The sequence below is a fragment of the Myzus persicae genome, unplaced genomic scaffold (assembly GCF_001856785.1).
Source record: "Myzus persicae strain clone G006 unplaced genomic scaffold, MPER_G0061.0, whole genome shotgun sequence".
In the NCBI taxonomy this organism is placed as follows: Eukaryota; Metazoa; Arthropoda; class Insecta; order Hemiptera; family Aphididae; genus Myzus; species Myzus persicae.
In genome coordinates, this window is record NW_019101991.1 from 396,132 (window position 1) to 417,006 (window position 20,875).

Below are 20,875 nucleotides of genomic sequence, written 5' to 3' on the forward strand. Positions count from 1 at the left end.
ATGTAATACAAAGTTGTTCGTAAATTGTTGTTAAAAAATCTATTACCTATATTTTTTTATGAGATTTTGAATTTAGAATTTTGACAAAATTCGTTATATCACGAAAATTAGCAAATTATTTTGGGTTAGAAATTCAAAAAAATTTTTCTTTTTATATCTAAGATTTAAAACGTTAGTACAAGATTCCTTAAAAGTTTGAACACCTTTATCAAAAAAAAATTCTACTAGAAACTCAAATTACATTTGTACGATATTAAGAGTATATTAACCTAACCTAAGCTGAAATGTTGACAATATTGAATATTCACATAATCTCATGTACCAATTTTCTTATTCTGTTGTAATTCAAAAACGAATTGCTGTAGATACTTGAAATTTACAAAATATGTTTATTTCATCAATTCATATACTTGATACAATTTTCAAAAATTGTTCACTCGTTTTAAGCAGTTATGACGGACATATTTAATTTTCATTTTTTTAAATTTTTTTTTCTATATATGTCAATAAAATTTTATTGGTTGGGTCAAAAAGCATGAAAATGTAATAAAAGACTCTTAACATATTGTTACAATAACAGTTGAAAAATATTAAAAATACATAAACACGATTTTTTTCTAAGCATTTAAAATTCAAATTTTGAAACATTTATATTATTCGAAATTTACAAATAATTTTATAGTTAATAATTTTTTTAATTTTCAACTTTTATAGCTAAGGGTTTAAAATTTAAAATAAGGTTCCACGTAAAGAGGTTCTTCTGTAACAAAAAATTTAAGAATTTTCAAGCACAGTTTTGTTTTTTTAGTTGTTTTATGTTCAAATGTGGACAGCATAGTGTGCAGCGATTTCAAAACAGTCAAATTGTTCCGGTATCACTGATAATTTCAGGATAATATTACTTTAAATTTCAACTTACCGGCTACCCTATTAATAATAAGTTATAATAACATTATAAATATAGTATAAAATATCCCAGACTGACAAACCGTCTCTTCTCATAGCCTTTTTTCGTATACAATGATTTTATATCATTGAATTCAAATTTAACTCCATCTATTACAGTGGCTCACTTGTAAATTGTAACCTACTGTACAGCAGAGCGACATCCACTTCCTAACTTTTTTTTTTTAAATATAAAATTAATAATATTATACCTACCTACCTTTTTTTTAAAGCTAACAAATAACATTAATAATTCAATAAATAACTTAAAATGTTGAAATAAATGTTTGGGTATAATACTTTAATCAATGATGAAATCCAATAAATAATTAAATTATTTGTATGTGTTTGTTTACGTAAATGGTAAACAACTATACTAAATATTATAATTATCAAATTCATTAGGTATTATTTTTCTAGAATATAATTAATTAGTTGCAAAATATATAATATCAAATACTATTAAATTAATATTAAGAATACAATATTTAATCAAACCATTATTGTATTTTACCATTTTAGTAGTCAGAATCTAGTGAGGTGCATTTGTATATCGCATATCGCCAAAAACTAAGCTTTTCAACATTCATTCTGTAATTATCATTATAAAACCATGATCATTTACCAAACATTTTAAAACACAATACTTTTAAGGTTCAGTCCATGATCTCTATCCATTCTAAATACGACAAATTTCCACAATACTACGGTTTTAAATTATTTACACCGACGGGCAAAGTTATTGCTGTAAGTCTATGAATTAATAAAAATATATTAATAGTAAGTAATAATATTAATAACGATTAAGTAGGTACCTAATGACCAGGGCTCGGGAGTTGTAGGAGCTAAAAAAGGCAATAAAACATGCATTCGAATATGCACGAAAAAATGTGAATTAATAATGTTAAATATGCAATAAAATTATTCTGGATTCCAAAAATAAAATACATCAGATCTCAATAAATTAATAATATACATAAAAACAATTTATAACTGAACAAAAATTATAACTGGTTGGCATTTTGACATCTCATTGAGCTGAAAATAAAATATAAAATATTTTTCAGTATTTTTAAATTACGAAAAAAATACATGTTTTCTAATACCTATCAATTTATTGCATTGAACCACGGATACTTTCTTAAGATTTTCAATTTCAAATGAAAGACGATTTTTCTATAGAAGATTTTTATATCGAAACAAGTTGTTTTTAACAATGATGACAGTAAATACCTTAGTTGTTAAATTTGAGTTTCGTGTTCAATATTGATTGAAATATACAAGTTAAGAAAGAAAATAATCAATTTTTAATAGAAAAATATGAAACATGCATAATACGTGTACAAAATCAATGAAATATTCACCTTTTTTTAGCTCAAAAATATACATTTCCAATTTTCAATTTATTAACTCACCATTGTATACTTCAGATTTCTAGCTATGTCTGCTATAAATTGAGAGCATATAGAACAATATGCAATTCCTACAACTTCCTAGCACCGGACTAATGACTAATGACTAATGAGTCTACAAACATTACAAACGTGTATGGGTTACTGAGTAAATTGTTATATTTTTCTTTTATTAATGAAGCGGTTACGCCTATAAAATTTTACCTATAGTTACCTATATTATATTTTCTGTAAATGTGCAATATAATAACTATTATTATAAACTATTATTTACTGATTAATATACTAATATTTTAGATTTTTTACTTATGAAATTAATTTTAAATCTTTGATTTAGGAAAAACAAACTTATTGTGAAGATAAAATTAATTAACTCTTAAGTTACTGAAAACATTGGAAAAAATGAGTAACTCGTTAAGTTAGAAGTTACTCCCAAAAAATGGTTAATTTAACTTAGTTAAAAGTAACTTAACTTTATAACCTAATTAATAATTTTGTAACTTATTAACTCGTTAATGCTCAGCTTTGATTATAATAATAATATCATAAACTTGATGTCGCTCGGTGTATATGGTAGATGATAAGTCATGGTGACTATAGTGTAGTTGTACTCAATGGTAATGTACTGTTGAATATTGAGTTTGTGTACTTGCGTATTTTGACGTGTTGTTCAAGTGCTATGCTATACTATTATAATTTATAATATATTAATTATAAAATAGAATACAATGAAACCTGTCTTATCCAAACACTTGATAAGACGGAATCCTTTCTGTGCGGAAATTTATTATGATCCAGGCAGATTTCTATAATTTAACATAGGATTAAACCCTTGATAAAACGGAAAGCTATTTATTGGTCAAAAATATTACAAAAAATATTAATGAAAATAATAATAATAATAATACCCGCATTTATTTTGCTAATAAACAATTATTAAGGTCAGCGATTAATACGTATCGGCAGATAAGTACATTTTATCTTGAATCTACACATCAGTGCATATATTATTGTCACCGTAGTCGTAGTTTACCTGTCGTTTCGTATTGTTGTATTTGTTCTCATAATGTCTTCAAAGATTTGTTTAAGTTTAGGTCTTTGATATTTTTTATTAATGGCCGGAAAATGTTACAACCTTAATCGTGCAGAATATTATAACTCTATAGGTACTACGGAATTTTCCTTTTTATTCAGTTGTATGGAAACCTGCCTAAAACGGAAATTTTTATTGGTCCCGTGCAATTCCGCACAAGACAGGTTTTACTGTATATTATGTTATATACTATGTTCAACACAGTTTTAACCTCGATGCCGATATTCTTGTTCAATGTGCCCAATTCTAACATAAAACAAAAACGATTAAGTGGTTCGAAATTTTTGATATAAAAAAAAAAACAGTGCAAAGTAAAAAAAGAGAAGACAGTTAGAAAACTGGGAGATTTGATATGTACCATCTATTTTAAGATAATGTAGTTATATGCAAATATAGTATATACCAGGAGTAACCAATTAATACTTTCCGTGGGCCACATTAAGAATTCGGAAAATTTTCACGGGCCATAAAAATGTAAAGTACATAATATTTAATATAAACATGCCGATTGGCCAAAACTAATGTACAAAAATAAGAAATTATTGGCTTCTTTTCATCTCATCCACGGGCCGGATATGGCCAGCTAGCCGCCATTTGGTGATCCCTGGTGGCTGGTATATACCTTATTTTTTAGTCATTACTATAATTCATAGCTATATAATAAGCCATATTGAATATTCCAGTGGTGAAGCATCATAGGAGACAATATATGTATTATATTATATAATATAATGTAATATAGACATTTCATGGCATTCAATTGCATTTCAAATTAATATAGGGACTAATTGTTTCTTCTGCAGAGGGCATTAATATCAATAATTGTAGGAAATTAAAATAATAATACATATAATATGCAGTTTCTGTGTTAGGTGTATTAAAAAAAAGTTTAATATTTTCATGCAAACATAAAATATGAATAGTTACATTATTAGATTTATCTAAAAAAAATAAATGAATAATTTTCTACCTACAGTCATATCTCGTAACTTAATACAATGTAAGTAGATTTCGTTTTAGGTTAAAAAAAAATGTTTATAATATAATAATAAAAATAAGCAAAATAATACTACAAAAAATAATCGATACATGTATTATGTGAGTATTAGTAGTTTGTGATAAAGTACTTACCAAGATTAGTAACTTAAATATCTACTAGAATAAAATGTTATTGGCATCTTTGTATACCAACTACTTTAAAAAAAAACATAAAAAAATTAATTTTATATAATGATAAACACCTAGAAACAAAATTGTTATAGGTAGGTACTATATCTATCAAAAATGTAAAAACCAAATCATTATTTTCTTTGTTTTCTGTTCGCATGAATGTAGCTAACTTGGTTGGTTTTATGATCACTTACATTCAGGCCTTCATCAGCTGGTTCTAAATACAATATAAAAAAAAGTTAGTTCAACTTACTATAATCTTAAAAAAAATCAAGTCTAATTTTAAATAGGGGGAAGGTACCCACATAATTTAATGTAACTACTAACAATTATTAGCAAAATGAAACTTACCTTTCAAGTGCTTAGTGACAAAAATTGTTTGACTTGTCCCAATCTTCAGCAAGTGATAAATTGAACATTGAATACTCTGCGTTACCAGTAACCTCAGCTTCAATGTCTAGGAATTTTGGTAAACGGTCAAGAAGCTCTTGGCCTTCAAGAATGGAATACGTCTCTAGTAATATCAACTTTTCACACCTAAAACCAGTTATAAAATATTAATCATAAAACAATATAAGATATCCAGTGAAAATACAAATAAGTTTTTTAAATTATTTGTCTAGTACCTTTTATGACAAGGTTTACAATAAATGTCCAACTGATAATACTGATTGTGATGTATAAAGCATCGCCTTTTCTTATGAACTGGATAGTGGGTTTCATCTTTCTGCTGCAACATATTCATATAGTCTCTTTGACTAATCTGCGTTCTCACTTCTACTACTTGACCTTGGACCTTAGGCTTACGAATTGTATGTGTATAATTCCAATGCCCTGCAAACAAAAAAGCATGAAGTCTGTGTCGTCATGTAAGCAAATACGAATAAAGAACCTTTTTGTCCTCGTTTTCGTAGGCGAGCTTGCATATTATTTGTATATGTCTGCAAGTAGTTGTGTACCACCTTAAAATCTTGAAATGGAGGGAAGAACTCATCTTTAGGTAGATATTTCACCAGCCATTTACGTTTTTTTGAGTTAGATGCTAATCTATCAACAGTGTCTATGCCCAAATTTCGACAAACAGTCTATACAGTATCAATAAAAAAATAAAAAATAAAAACACTCTCAGAGACCACCAATAGTTAAATTAATATTGATACTTACAGCTATCATTCTGCATATTTTATTTTCAAAATCTGATGAATTATCAATGACATCAAAGTATGGGTGTCCAATCCATGACTCTGACGCTTTGATGTCTAAACTTTTAGCTAGGGCAATGTCTTCACTCCTGCTCGTATGATTCTGAAACGGAGGTCATATGACTCAAATCAATTAAATATATTAAACACAATATATAAAAGTTTTTGAAGTTTTCACCTCAGTTGTATAAAAATGTTCAGCCCCACATGCAGCAGATACCATGTGAATTATTTGATTGTAGCGATTGTCTCTCAAATCAATCATGTTCAATCCGTTTTTTTTCATTATAAGATTCCATTTATCACTAGGCATATCTACAAAAATAAATCGGTAATTGTTCAATAATTGTTAAATGAAAACAATTGTACAATTAGTGTTGCTATGTTTTGTAAAAAAAGTAGTGTTTTCACTTGAATAGTTGAATGAATAGTTTAAAAAAAACTGTATCAAGAAAAATTTGAAGTATTTTAAGTACTGCAGGAATGTAAACAATAGAATACAAATATTACATAGTACCTATACAGTACACACAATATTATGTAATTTATATTTTGTAAATCATCAATAACATGTACATTGTACATCATAGAATTATTATGGAACTGTCATAAATTACTACGTTAATAATAATAAACAATTGACAATTTTTATGATTATTATGTCTGGAAAATTATTATTTGGTAATTTAAATTGTTTGGAGTTTTTTTAAATCAGTTGAATCTTATTTCTTTCATTTCATTAAAATAAGTAATAACTACATTTTTGATTACCAGCACTATTTTTCCCAGTATATTTGTATTTGTATTTATATTTCTAATTATTAAAATATTAATTAAAATTAATATCAAAAAAAGTAATTTTTGTATTACATGCAGAAGCATCCATGGCACCTCTATCACAAATAATTAGACAGTCTTGATCGCACGATTCACCCAGTTCAAAGTACGTTTTTTCTAACTGTAACATACATTTGAGAAGGTTCTCTTGAAATGTATAGACTGCAACAGAAAACAAAAAAAAAATATTATGAGGCTAATGATCAGTGGTGGCACGTTATGCATAAATATTATAGAATGGATAGACCATTTGTGATCATCACACGGGGAAGTAAATGAAAATATAGATATCTCATCACAAATATATTGATGTTAAATTATATTTTGTGCTCGGGACGGCCTTATATATATTAGCTACTTGATTTGACACGTCGGTTAGTAATAGGTTCATACATGGGAGCACACACAATGAGTGTACCGGGCCTAATTTTATCGTGCCACGCTGGCATGTGGCGTCGATCGTCGAAGCGATAATGTACCACTGTACATTGGCCATTAATTACCACCAGTGGGCTGCCATTTTTCTTATTACTTTTTATTTTACCGTAGTAAAAAGATTTAAAAAAATGAAATTTAGATAAGTAGGTACATTATTTTGGATATGTGACTATAAAAAAATTAATATTTTTGCACCATCTTACATAGGTACATCTTATGCTTTTTTTTTGTGCACCGCCTTATGTGAACATCACTAGCCACCACTTCCATAGTGCCATTGCCTATCCATTCTTCAATATACAGCGTTACGCAAATGCGTAAATTGAAATAAAGGTGGGCGAGTAGCTGTTGGTAAGCTGTATAGTCGCGATAAAGGAAGTGTGTTAATTTTATTTATGTATACTTGTAGGAATAACGATTTATAAAAAGAAGAAATGAAATATACGATATAATAATTTATAGGGTGAACATAAAATCAATCATGCCTGGTGAAAAAAACATACTATTATGAATGATTTTGATAGATGACCAAAAAATAATTTTTTATCGCCAAATTAAAGGATACAAATGAACCTCATGAACAGCTTGACTAAGACAGATAAATTATTATAATAATATATTACTTCGTCTATGATAACTAACCTTGTTCGTCACTTAATTCCGAAAATTTGATGCCTCCACTGTAAAAAAAAGGAATGTATTAAAACTTATGAAATAGCCATGTATATATGCATGTATTTAGCTGCAAAGGTAATACTGTAATAGGTACATACTACATACCTAGGTGTACATAATTAGAAAAATACAATTATAATGATTCAGATGCATCAGTTAACAGTTATGGTTAACTTATCAGATATATAGTATTATAAATAATTATTCTTAATACCTATAGGATTAAAAAAATTATAATAGTTCCCGACATACCAGCAATATCATAAATTCATAACTTATTTGTTTTTAATTATTGAGCCCCGTGTTAAGTACTTAAGTGTTAACACGATAAATTTGAAAAAAATGTAAAACTAAATGCCAATTTATTGTTGAATACAAATATTATACGAATTCTATAAATGTATTGTTATAACCAGTGTACTTTACTTATAGCACTAAAAATAACTAAAATATACGTTATATATGACCAGATAAACTTAAAAATATACACTAAAAATGAAAAAATATGCACTCAAATAAAAAATTGGAATTTAAATAGAATTACTAGTTAATAAATTTTAAAAAATAAAATAAAATCTTAAAAAATTGGGTTTTGAATGTTCTGAAAAAAATGTGCCCCGGTACAGTTTATCGATCACAAGATAGATTATTTTCATAATTTGCGAAGCGATTAGAATTTAAAAATGTAGATAAGTAGAATGTAGAAAGTACGCATATCAGACGTTTTTTAATTAATCATCTCAGAATCTCAGATAACTACTATTTTTTCCATTTATTGAGTATTTATAAATGACGTTCATGTGCCTTTCTACCTTTTTGTGACAGATAGCTTTAATTAATAAATTTTGAACAATAATATCCATCAACCGTCAAAAATCGTTAAATATTGGTCAGTATAAAAAAAAAAAAATAAATATGCAAAACCCCCCCAAAATATGCAAAAATATGCAAATTTAATTTCATATTTAATATCTCTGTACTATAAAACGTATTTGTTCATCACTCAGCTATGTTTTGCATCACCTATTATGGATATGCAAAATATGCTATATGTCCCAAACCCTGCTTATAACCAATTGTTTAATAAATACAATTAATTATCTCACAATTCAAGCTTTGCCTTTTATAATTTTAACTTATACAAGTATCAAAAAAGATGATGAAAATAGAATATTTACCAACAATTAATTAGGAATTACTCGATACGATAAATGTAATAAAATATGGTTAAATTTATGGAACTTTAATTTGTTGTACATACTTTTTATAATATGCTTATATTTATAGAATTTAATTAAATTTTTAATTAAAATTTGTTATTAAAATTGATTAATAAATATTTTGTAATTCATAGGGAAAATAAATATAATTACCTTAATAGAACATTCGCAGTCTCTGGAACTCTGTAAACCTAATATAACAAAATGCAATATTATGATATTTCGATATTGAAAATAATAATCTTTTATATTTACCTTCCATCCTAAATTTTCAAAGAATGTACATAATCGTGACTGTCCTGTTGTCTTCCCACCACAAGGACCTAAACTTAACAAATTAGGTTAGTGATGGATACCTATTGTATATTTTTGAAAAATAAAAAATATAATACAATTATTTATACGTTTTTATATAGAGTATATGCGTTTTGAAATAATAATAAATATGTAGCCATATTTATTAAATGTTGTTATGTGTATATTCAAGTACTAGCATATTTGATGAATGATTTGATCTGTGGTACAAAAGTTAAGTAGGCCAGAAACCATTAGGTACTTGGGAAAAACGATTCTGAGCAAAAACGGACAGTTAGCCTATATTGCTTAGTATATTTCATGAAATATTTGTTTTACCATCAATAATATAGTAGATAAATTAATTTTTGCTGGTAACATACATTTAAAAATATTAATGTGTATACATATTTCATGTTTCTAAGGTCATTCGTTTTTGAAGCACATCAAAATACAAAATCGAATTTTTTTGCAATAAAAACTAGTTTTGAGTAAAAATTCTCATTTTTCCATAATTTGTTTTTGTTATTTCCTGTTATTTTGAAAGGTACCTATACTGGGAATTGTCATTTTAAATCCTCAAAAGTACCAACTAAATCCAATAACTACCAAAAATCACCCATTAAGTAGAAAATCGAAGCATTTATTTTGCAACAGAAGCTGATAAAAAAAAATAATGGCCAATGTTTTAAGTTGTCCCACTAAACCTCCCCCAGCTCTTATACCAAGAACTGAAGAACTGTTGTTGTTTCAGAAATTCCTACTTGTTTATTGCAAGGACTATTATAGTATAATTCCTAACTTCTGTGATAGTTTCTGATTAACAGCCCACCTTCAACCTTGCTAGCTGTGGATATTTATTTTTGTGAATATGATTTTAATTGTGACTCTTTCCCAATCTAAATTTTCTAAGTCGGCGTAGCAACAATAAATATCTTCTATAAATAAGTATGTGAATTTAACGGTACCAAAACAATTAAAAGCCGTATGGTTTTTTTAACAGTTGTGGTGCTGGGCAGTTACATAAACGGTCCATAATTGTACAATTCCTACGCAATGTCAGCACTAAACCCTACTTCAGTACTTTCTTTCCAAAACTCAAATACAAATATATTAATCATTATATCATATTAAAGATGACGTGGCAGGTAACCAGCAGAAGCCGTTGCTTAATAAAAAGTTTAGATGAATATAAATAACCCCCAACATCCAAATGAAAATTACTGTATACTCCGCTGGGCTAAAGCCGTGGCTCAGTAAGAGTCCATGTTATTATCATCTGTTAAAGATTAATACAAACATTTATCTTCCCAAACCTTAAAATACAATAATATATTATTACATATTTGCTGTTTCCCTATTATCATCAATATTCTTATTCACGATGAGTTAAATACTATATTATTAATTTAATATATATTTTAAATGATCTATGCCCCACAAAATATCAAAATCCCCCCCCCCCTTAGAATAAATAAACTATTATCATTATTTAATGCCATGTAAAATACATCTTAACTTAATTACTTTATAACTCACTCTTTCATTAATATTTATTCTCAAAAAAAACCCATTTGGTATTATATATATATATATATATATTTATATAACTATGATTATTTTATTAAAAAAAAAAAAAATGTGTTCCTACATGAGAACTACACTACTCGGCTCGAAGGTCACTCTAAGTGTTTACATTACATAGTGGTAACTGGTAAGCCACTAAGCCCCTAAAAAGGTGATAACTTAGAAGCTAACCTGGAGTAAAACTGGTATAGCTATTAAACGCCAAACAAAGTAGGCAAAGTGAAAAATAGGAATATAAGAATAAAAAAAGTTAACAAGTGAGTACTGCTTTGCTGTACAGCAATTGTCTAGAATGTCATTGTAATGAATGAGTTTTATTTTAATTTAAAAAGATTGATTATGAAAACCGATTCTAAGCGGAGACGTTGGGTCATCCTAGCATACTTTTATAAATAATCAAATTTAATGATTAAAAAAAAAAGAAGTTTAATTTTAAGTTTTAAAGTGTTTAAACTTTATAAAAACATTAAATTTAAGATTTCTCAACTTTCTCAACGCTTTGCTAAGTTGACATGGATAACAATACATCAAGATAATAAATTCAAATGTTAATTTTTAATATACCTTTCAATAACAAATTGTATCGATATAATTATAATAAAAAATATACGGAAACAATTCGAGTAAGTTGACAAATATCAATTTGTCCTCTCCAAATTACACTTACTACACTTGTTTTGTGTTTTGATAAATAACTTCTAAAAAACAAATGTAGATCAAATAAACAACATATCAAATTAAATCTAAAAATGTATGTCGAAATATTTTACCTACCCTTATTTATTAATCGTTATAAGTTTATGACAGCAGTTTCAAATACTACATCGACTAACCTCGATTTTGTTTTGTGTAAATAACTTTGTTATCACTCATCAAAATAATTTGAAACTTGAGAAATTAAATGTTACTAACTTCGTTGTGTTAGTTTTATGGAATTATTGACATAGACTACAGGCCAATGTATTGCATTGAAGTTGAGAGATATAAGTTTTGTGGGGTTTCTTTATATCTTTTGTCACATACTACAGCTCACAATCCTACAATCATAATTCCAGTCAATTTCCAGATTTTAAAATTAAATTTTCTTAGCGGACCACAACTCCATTTATCCCATGGATAACGCTCAGAGTTTGATTGTTTACCATTCAATATTTCAAGTATACCACGCCCCTCCTGGAGACGATATTTAAGACCTCAATTGCCCGGATTCGATAAGTTCACACAGTGTCATCCCCATGTTAATACTCAATGTCTTATCCATTCTTTAATATCTTGTGCCAACTTACTCGAGTTTTTAGGGTCTTTCAAACTCCTCACTCCTATCATTTACGGATTCAGAACTAAAGTTAGGAAGAAGAGGAGGTAATTTTTGTTGAAAGGACATAAAAATAATACACAATTAAAATGTCTTATATACGAAAAGATGACTGAAGTGTCCAGACGTTTACACTAAAGTGAAATGAAAATGCCTATGATAATAATATAATAAACACAAAATCAAATTATTTACGCCGTGTACGGTCGAGCATATGGCAATGATGTGTATTCCAGCAGTTCTTAACCTTTTGTAGAACACGGACCCACGATGAAATATTTTTATAAATCGCGGACCCCCTACCAATTTTTTGTGGAATACATTTTTTTACAAAACATATCAAGTTATCATATCCAAAATTATAATAACTATTTTACATTACAAATTATAGAAGTAGACATAACAAAATATACACATTTATATAAGATTATAATTTTATATGAAACAAAAATAATAATCCAAAAAAATTGTAATGATGCACTTATGTCACGTAGTAACTTATGTTAGGTGGTATGGCTGCCGTGGACCCCCGACATGAGTATTGGGGACTCCCAGGGGGCCGCGGACCACAGGTGTATTTCATTATCCATAACCCTAATCGTTTAAAGATCACATTATAATATTGTGTTATCGTGATAGAGTAATAACTAATAACTAATAGACAATTTGTAACGGAGTAACCGTTACCACATAAAACGGTCCTTTTCAGGAACACCAATCAGCGAACAGTATTACAAAAACAAACCCTGCAACCAACATTAGGGAACAATAACAAAGCCCTAAACAACGAGACATTAAAAACAATAAAAGTGATACATAGGGGAGAGTAAGACGAATCCAACGACACCCTCACCATGTCGATAACCCCAAAATTGCGCAGGTTACAGAACATCCCGTACCACATGAAAACACAACCATATACGGCGGCACAAAACAGTTTACTAGTCGGTACAGGAATCTACTTACATACCTTACGATTTAGCAACAACGATATCTGTCTTCAACATCGTCTCAAACAAATTAGTATTCTCTAAGAAACACTGAACGTTGAGACACGAAGACTACCAGCCGCCAATACCGAACCCACTAGGGAAGCGATCCAGCTAGCGGAGCCGAGCCGACCTACAGTAAGTGTTGGACGTTTTAGATCTAGAATAACAGCTACCGCGCAGCCACCTGACTGACGTCACTGTCCTCATCGAACTGACCGACGCCGATCCAGCCAGCGGAGCGAGACGACCTACAGCAAGTATTGGACGTTCTAGAATAACAGCCATCGCGCCGCAACCAGACCGACGTCACTGTCCTCATCGAATGAACCGACGCCAAAACGCGCAGACTACTCAAAAAGCGAGGCGAACACTGCCCAGTGTTTACGTAAACTGCCATTCGTCCCAGGTAATGAATATATTTACAAGACAATGTAGCCTCTCACAACAATATAATATGAAAAAAACTAATTTTTAATCATTATTACCTAATAACTAGTAAATAATAAAACTCGTGATGGAAGAACCAATATATTTCATATTAATTGGTTATGAATATGATAAATACCTTCTAAGTATTAGAAAATTTTTTTAAATCATTTTCATATTAACAATTAACATGTAAGTTGGTATTGCATTATAAATTACGATCGTATTTTCAATATAATATAATATTCGATCTGTACATATTGGGTTGGAGGTTTTCGCTTCGAAACATATTCACCACGATACGTTTGATGAAATCAGTTAAACCCAAGTAAGTACAACAAAATGACAAAATGAATATAATACATTACGAGTGACTTACCACCGGTCAGTACGATTTTGTATAGTTTCTTGATTTTATTGTTCATCGTGAATATTTCTCTGCTTGTCGACGTTTCTAGCGTGTGAACTATGTGACTTCTGCTGTGGGTGGCGATGGTGTGATCAAACTTGAAGGCCGTTTGTATGATAACGGATGACGACACCGGCGAAGAGAGTTTTCCGATGAAATGTATTGCGCGTGGTGGCGTTGGTTGTTATTATTAATATTCACTATATTATTATAATTTTGATTGTTGTCGTCATGTGTTTGCAAGCACTACAAAACTGTGAAAAAAAAAACACAAATATAAAAAAAAATATATCTCGACCAGATTTACCAAGCGTGTGAACGTCGCACGTCCTGAGTCCTGACTGCAACTGACTGGCGAATCCGAGTGAATGGTTCCGTTTGCGATGTGATGAACTAAACGACCACAAAGGAATTCGAGTACCATCTACGACGAAGGTCATTGTTTCTAGCGCTATCTATATTGGTAAACGGAAAACTGGTATGGTCTTTATAAACGTGGAATACTTTTGCGGTCCATGATAGTCAAGGTTTCCCAGAATTCTATGAAAAAAAGGGAATAAAATATCAACGATTATTTTTTATTTTATTTTATCAACGATCGATAGGAAACCACGAGTGACTGCGATGTAATTTTATAATTGTATGCATACAGAGAACCAGTTGTAGCGGTCGGTAAATTGTTATTTTTAAATTTTGATTGCAAACATTATTTTTTTGTTTTAAGTATTATTTAAATTTAACTTGTTGACGATGGTGATTTATCAAAATTATATTATAAACATTGTAAATATTTTAGGAACCCTGGCAATTAAATTTTAAATAGTACCAGTTTTACCAGATTTTTATTTCTTTTGTTATTAATTGTATAAGCCGTACCAATATTCCGAGCATCATTTATACTATTTCAATCTCTCAATTTATATATATTATATAAAAAAGAAATTGTTCGTTAGTCTCGTTACAACTCAAAAACGGTTGGAACGATTTGAATATTTTTTTTTGTTTTGTTCACTTTAATAAAGAAATGGTTTAAAAAAAAACATAAGAGATAACTTCCAGCGAAAAGCTAAACAATTTTTTATTGAAAAGTGTTGTACTCTGTAACTTGTGGGTGCAAATGACAATTTTTAATTATTAGATATAACATAGTAAAAATATTATTCTTAACCCTAATTTTACACCCGTTGTCATAAATTCATTAAACAACTACAAAGTGACCGACAGATTTCTATATAGTACTAGGTAGCGAACTCTCGTTACCAATTGAAACCTAATTGTCGGTTGGCATGATATAGTATTTTCCACAGTACATATTAATTACATTATATTGTATTTTATTATTTCTAAATCTTTTTTTTAAAAAAAAAAAGTTTTCTATAGTTCGATCTAATATAACAGTTTTTGAATGTAGTATCTAAGTTAGGGGTCTTCGACGAGTTCGACCCGCTTGCGGCCCGCCCTGTCATAATATACGTTCCGCGATCACATTTAAAATTTAGAGTGTATTTCGATTTTATTTCGATAAAATTTTAACGGTTAAGCTATCGCTATCGGAAATATTCTATCTATATATGTTTAATAATAGAAATAGGTAATTTGTTATCACTGCTTACATTATGTTCTAATAATAATAATTTGTAATTTAAAATGTAATCATAAACATTGTAATAATTAAACTGAATTTTTGTATAAAATACATGTTTTTACTACGAATGCGGCCCGCAAGATTATTAAAAAATAATACGTGGCCCGCTGCACAATACGGTTGAAGGCCTCTGATCTAAGTGGTTTTGAAAATTTTAGTACAATGTTTTTATTCTGAATTTTGTCATCCGAGAACATTTTTTTTCTGGCATACAATCGGAAATATGTAGGTAATGTAACATATTATATTCACATTGTAACCGTAAAAACTGCTGCGCCAGCCGGATGGTAACATATTATAACAAATAACAACATTTAACAATACGTTTTACTGATGTCAAATCGAATTTATTGTTGTTTAGGTACCCAAAACTTATCTATAAGGATTACGCATGATGACCGTAGTATGATAATGTATGTACCTATAATATAGTGTTACACCATACAAGATACACTAGTAGTATATACTGTAGTTTGGTTTTGGTCCGTGCGGTATAATGTGTAATTTCCTATTTTTTTTTTTTTTTTACCAAAAACATGCTTGTTGAAATAAACGATTTCGGAATTCTAAATTGAGTCAGTGAGAGAAAACAAATAGTGCACAGACATATTCTTAATAATTAAATGGGAGTTTATATTAAAATTTATCATTTTTTTTTTATAATTCTTGTCTGTACCTATAAGCAAACGAGTTCTATGTTTGAGTCATTGTTTAAAGAATAAGTAATTAGATTTCTAAAATCCATATAATTTGTGGGCAATACAAGTAAATGTTCACAAACGGGCCACGCCCAAACAAAAATATCATATTAAATAAACCGGTTAACGATACCTAAGTCATGAGTCATAACGATTAGGAGGTATCTTTACCTGGTAGAGTCATTAGTAATGAATGTGTGTCGTGCGATAAAATCAACAAAATAATTAAATATATTGTATTCTAATGACAGTAGACAGTTGACTAACGACTAATGAGCAATGGCCAATGATTAATAAAAATTCCAAAATATATATTATCGTTGTTACTGCCGCCGAACCGACGACCAAATAGTGTTTTCCATTTTAATAAGAGTGTAAGTATCAAAGTAATAAATAATATTACTATCTTTATTACTACCGACGATAATATTTTCCACTTTTGTAAGTCGTAGGTACAATAACCATGTTAATCATAATTTAAAATTAAACATTTTTTTTGTAATTCATATTAAAATCACATTAAGAGGACGCTACCATGCAAATGTTTTTGGTTTCAACGTTTATCCCTCTTTGTTACGAAATCATTAAAACCGAATAATCCATTGGCACGGACGACGGCCATTTTTATTTATTCAAAGTTTTTTTATGTATGGTATTGTCAGTTTCAGTATTGTGTATATGTGACTATGAATTAAATATTATAATATTGTTACTTTACATTTTTCAAATAATTTATCATATCGATATGAAATACTGAATTGATAACGTATACCCACATATATGCAGCTTTTACCACCCACACCACACACCTGTTCATGACCATAGTCAATTTGCCAACAAATACAGTGTGATAAGCCTGATAACATAGTCAACACGACTGCCCGCATATTAAACCAACACTCACACTAATAATCATTTACTTAACGACTAACACAAAGATCAAGGTCAATGATAATACGATTAAGAATTGCCTACAGTTTACATCTTAAGCAATAGCCACTAAAAGCCCTAACTGTAGAACGTGCAATATTGTCCATTGGGGATTCGATCTATATTTCTAGACACGATGCATATAGGTATATTTTGTACATAAATATATTTTTTTCACACTGACAGATAAGCCTTATTTTATCCAGCAGTCAAAGACGAACCCACCAGAGTAGTAAGGCATTTTGAGTCCCGTACATCTTATCACCCGAAACAGAACAAACAGAAGGGAATCTTAAGGCTCATCGAAAAACCTCCGACATTTCTGAATTTTAAACGTGCTGCCACATACCGAGAAACTCCCTTTTTTTAAAGTTTTTTGTGGTTTGTGGCTACAATGTTAGTCGGCAATTCCACTCATAACAACAACAACACATGGCCAACCATAGATAACATAAGATTATATTATCTACGTGGCCAACACGTCTGTCGATTTTCGTACTCCATCACGGGTACGTCTCGATTTTTTGCGCTCCAAAGTCCAAAAGTTTTTTGTATTTGCTGTTATTTGTTTTGATATTGTATACATTATTTACCAAAATATTGTCTTTAAAAATAAAAAAATTAATTGAATTTATACTGTGTAATAATGTAAATTTTACAGCACTAGAGTAGTAAAAGTGAATTTGAGGTATTCCTACTGACTATAGGTACAGGTTATGTAACAATGTCACATACTTCTACCAATATATTTATTTAGGATAAATCTTCAATTTTTCTTGGCAATTGCGTGTACTAATTACACAAGTACTATATATATATAAAAAAAAAATTAGTACAGCTTAGATTATCTAAAACCTAACCTAACCTAACCTAACGTAATTTGTTTTGTAATCTTCTGTGTACCTATGCATTTTTGTTCATTCATCAACTAAATGATGATAAATAAAATATGTATAGTTTTGGTTTTTCTTACATTCTGTACTTAGATAAATGGTAAAAATGCAATTTCTTAAAAAAAATCGGTTTGATTGTTTGAATATAATAATATATTAAAAATTTGAACGAACAGTGTTGCACGATATAAAGAAAAAAGGGAAATTCCCGGTACGTGGCAGCATGTTTAAAATCTAGAAATGTCGGACGTAGTATCATCTCCCATAAGAGCCCATGTTAAATGAAATAAGATTCCGTTCTGTTTGTTCTGTGATAGTAGGAACGGTCTCATCGTCTCTATCAACGTAATCGAGAGCGTGACCAACAATCACAGTGGTACGAGCAGCCGACAAAACAAACGGTGGACGACAACTTTAGTTTATGCCTGACCGTCCTAGCCGCAACGGATAATAGTTAATACAGTAGAACCTCAATTATCCCAACTATAATTAGCGTATCCGAACGTTCTGTTATCTGAACATGAAAACTCGTATCCGGCCGGTCGGCCGGTCGGCCAGTCGGCCATATGGTTTATCGAATTTATCATGAAAGGCATCAGAAAAGCATGTTGCAACTCACCGTCAAATTACAATTGATAATTTTGTCAAAAAAATATATAAAATAAAATAAATGTAATGTATTTCTAATAATGTGTGTAATGCGTATTTCTGATAATGTAATGCATGTAATTCCAATAAAATATTAATAATAATAATAAATATTTAATTATAAAAAAAAAATAATTAATGTACACAATATTATAAAAAATTGTATTTTATATTTCCAATATCCAAACTTTTACGTATCAGAACTAGGTGCTGTCCCAATTAGTTCAGATAATCGAAGTTCTACTGTAGTTTTATCATAATAATTTTTTTAGTAAAATATTATTGGCTTATCCAATCTAAGGTGAATAATTTTAACGAAATTTGAGAAAATATAGCGTAATTCCTACAGCGTTAAACTTGGTTTAGACTATTTATAGATTGGATAGTACAGTTCAGCCAGCAATATCCCTAGCTGCGTTAATCTCATCTCTAGCATACGTTAATTAGGTGGATAATAGTAATTACAATTTAATAATCACAATGAACAGTAAATGCATTGGTGAGTTACATAAGCATGGCTTTAAGACGAACAGGTGCAAGGTTGATAGACTCTAAATACTTGAGGAGTATTGTCGAACCAAAGAGCGTACGGACCCAGGATCATTAGGGTTGGGGTAACTGACGACTCTTTAGCCCATGTACCAGGAAAAGAAACATTGGAGACCCAGGGTTACGAGGATGAGTCAACACTTAAAACAGTTAGATAAGTTAGATAAATCAGTTCATGGGGCAGATGTTAGATATACTGGAGGAGTTGGAGGTAACTGTCGACAAGCAACATCTGACAAATACTGCTCTCAGTGAGAGCGTAGTACGCTTGTAGTGAGAGTTGGACGAGGAAAAGCCGAAGTCAACAGAATGGAAGTAAGCAAATTACTCACGCCTTGGAATTCACCCCATCCATACACCAGTGATATATCCGGAGCAAATCAAATTTGCAGGATGAAAGTCAAAAACTTCCTGTCAAAACTGAAAGGACGAGTTTTGAAAGCCAATGGGCTAACATACGGAACTGATTGTCTGGGGAAAACAAGAGACATCAGAGTTTTTCCGGGAGTTCCGATAACCGGGCCGGAAGGTCTGGTGAAATGTCCGAAAGAAGTCATGGGAAAGCATATTTTTCAGGTGTAAGACATTTGCATCTACCGGATGGACTGCTCATTCCTCGAAGTGAGTTGAATATCGACGTGCGTCGATACTAAAGTTTGAAAGTAAGCGGGAGGAAGACCCGGTTCGGTTTTTTCTTCAGGCCGAGGTATAACTGGAAGAAACTTGTATCCTCGCTGGCTCCTCAGCGGAAGGCAAAGGCGGGAACATGGTGGAGTACCATGAGAGCGTTAGACTTACCATGGCAAGAGTTCAAAGCTGAACTATTAGTAAAATTCAGAGGGACTAGTCTGCAAATCAGAACTGTTTACCACCGCTCAGGCGAAGACCAAAACACTGGGGGACTATTTACTATAAAAGAAATAAATGTATCGGAGGCTGAAACTAGGTCTGAAATGACAGTGATTGGACTCATGTGTGATGAATTTAGAACTCATGGACGTATTCAGCGACTGAAAGTGTTCAGTGAACTACAAGCGCATGGTCATGTTCTGGATAGTAACGAGGCCGTAGTAATGGATAAGGTGGGAGTTAGCACGAGTGGAACACAAAAATTAAAAAGGTTGGACAAGAGGAAGGCTGAGAGAGCTATAAAATCCCAGTTGCCGAAACCGAAGCAACTCTTCGTAATATATAGATCTTCGGAACAGAATGCAAGTCATGAATACTTGGAAGGTGCATTTCCAAAAAAAAAGTCGGAGTCGGAAAACTCCCAAAACAACCGTGGGGACCTCCGGATCCCAGTCCTCCAGGAAGTAAATTTCAACAAATCAAGAACCATCCAAAGAGTGGTAGGTTACGAAGTTTTACTTGGCTGTGAGTAACGTTAAAGGAAACCCAAACTACAGGAACTTCAGGGCTTTACGGACCGGAGACTCACGAAAGGTTCCGGTGAAGAGCTAGCAAAGCTCTGAACCAGCGGAGTCGGTAAGAACGAAA

General features: G+C 30.4%; 1 protein-coding gene across 1 annotated transcript; it reads right to left on the reverse strand.

Moving 5' to 3' along the window:
* Positions 1-4,740: 4,740 nt before the first annotated feature.
* Positions 4,741-14,376, reverse strand: LOC111030936 (TRPL translocation defect protein 14-like). Its single transcript, XM_022310674.1, has 11 exons — positions 13,986-14,376; positions 9,248-9,315; positions 9,146-9,183; positions 7,740-7,777; positions 6,693-6,821; positions 6,001-6,137; positions 5,785-5,925; positions 5,513-5,705; positions 5,247-5,454; positions 4,986-5,157; positions 4,741-4,844 (listed from the first exon to the last, which is right to left on the reverse strand). Exons 1-11 carry the CDS (start codon positions 14,029-14,031, stop codon positions 4,752-4,754), a joined length of 1,263 nt encoding a protein of 420 aa, XP_022166366.1. The 5' UTR covers positions 14,032-14,376; the 3' UTR covers positions 4,741-4,751.
* Positions 14,377-20,875: the final 6,499 nt, after the last annotated feature.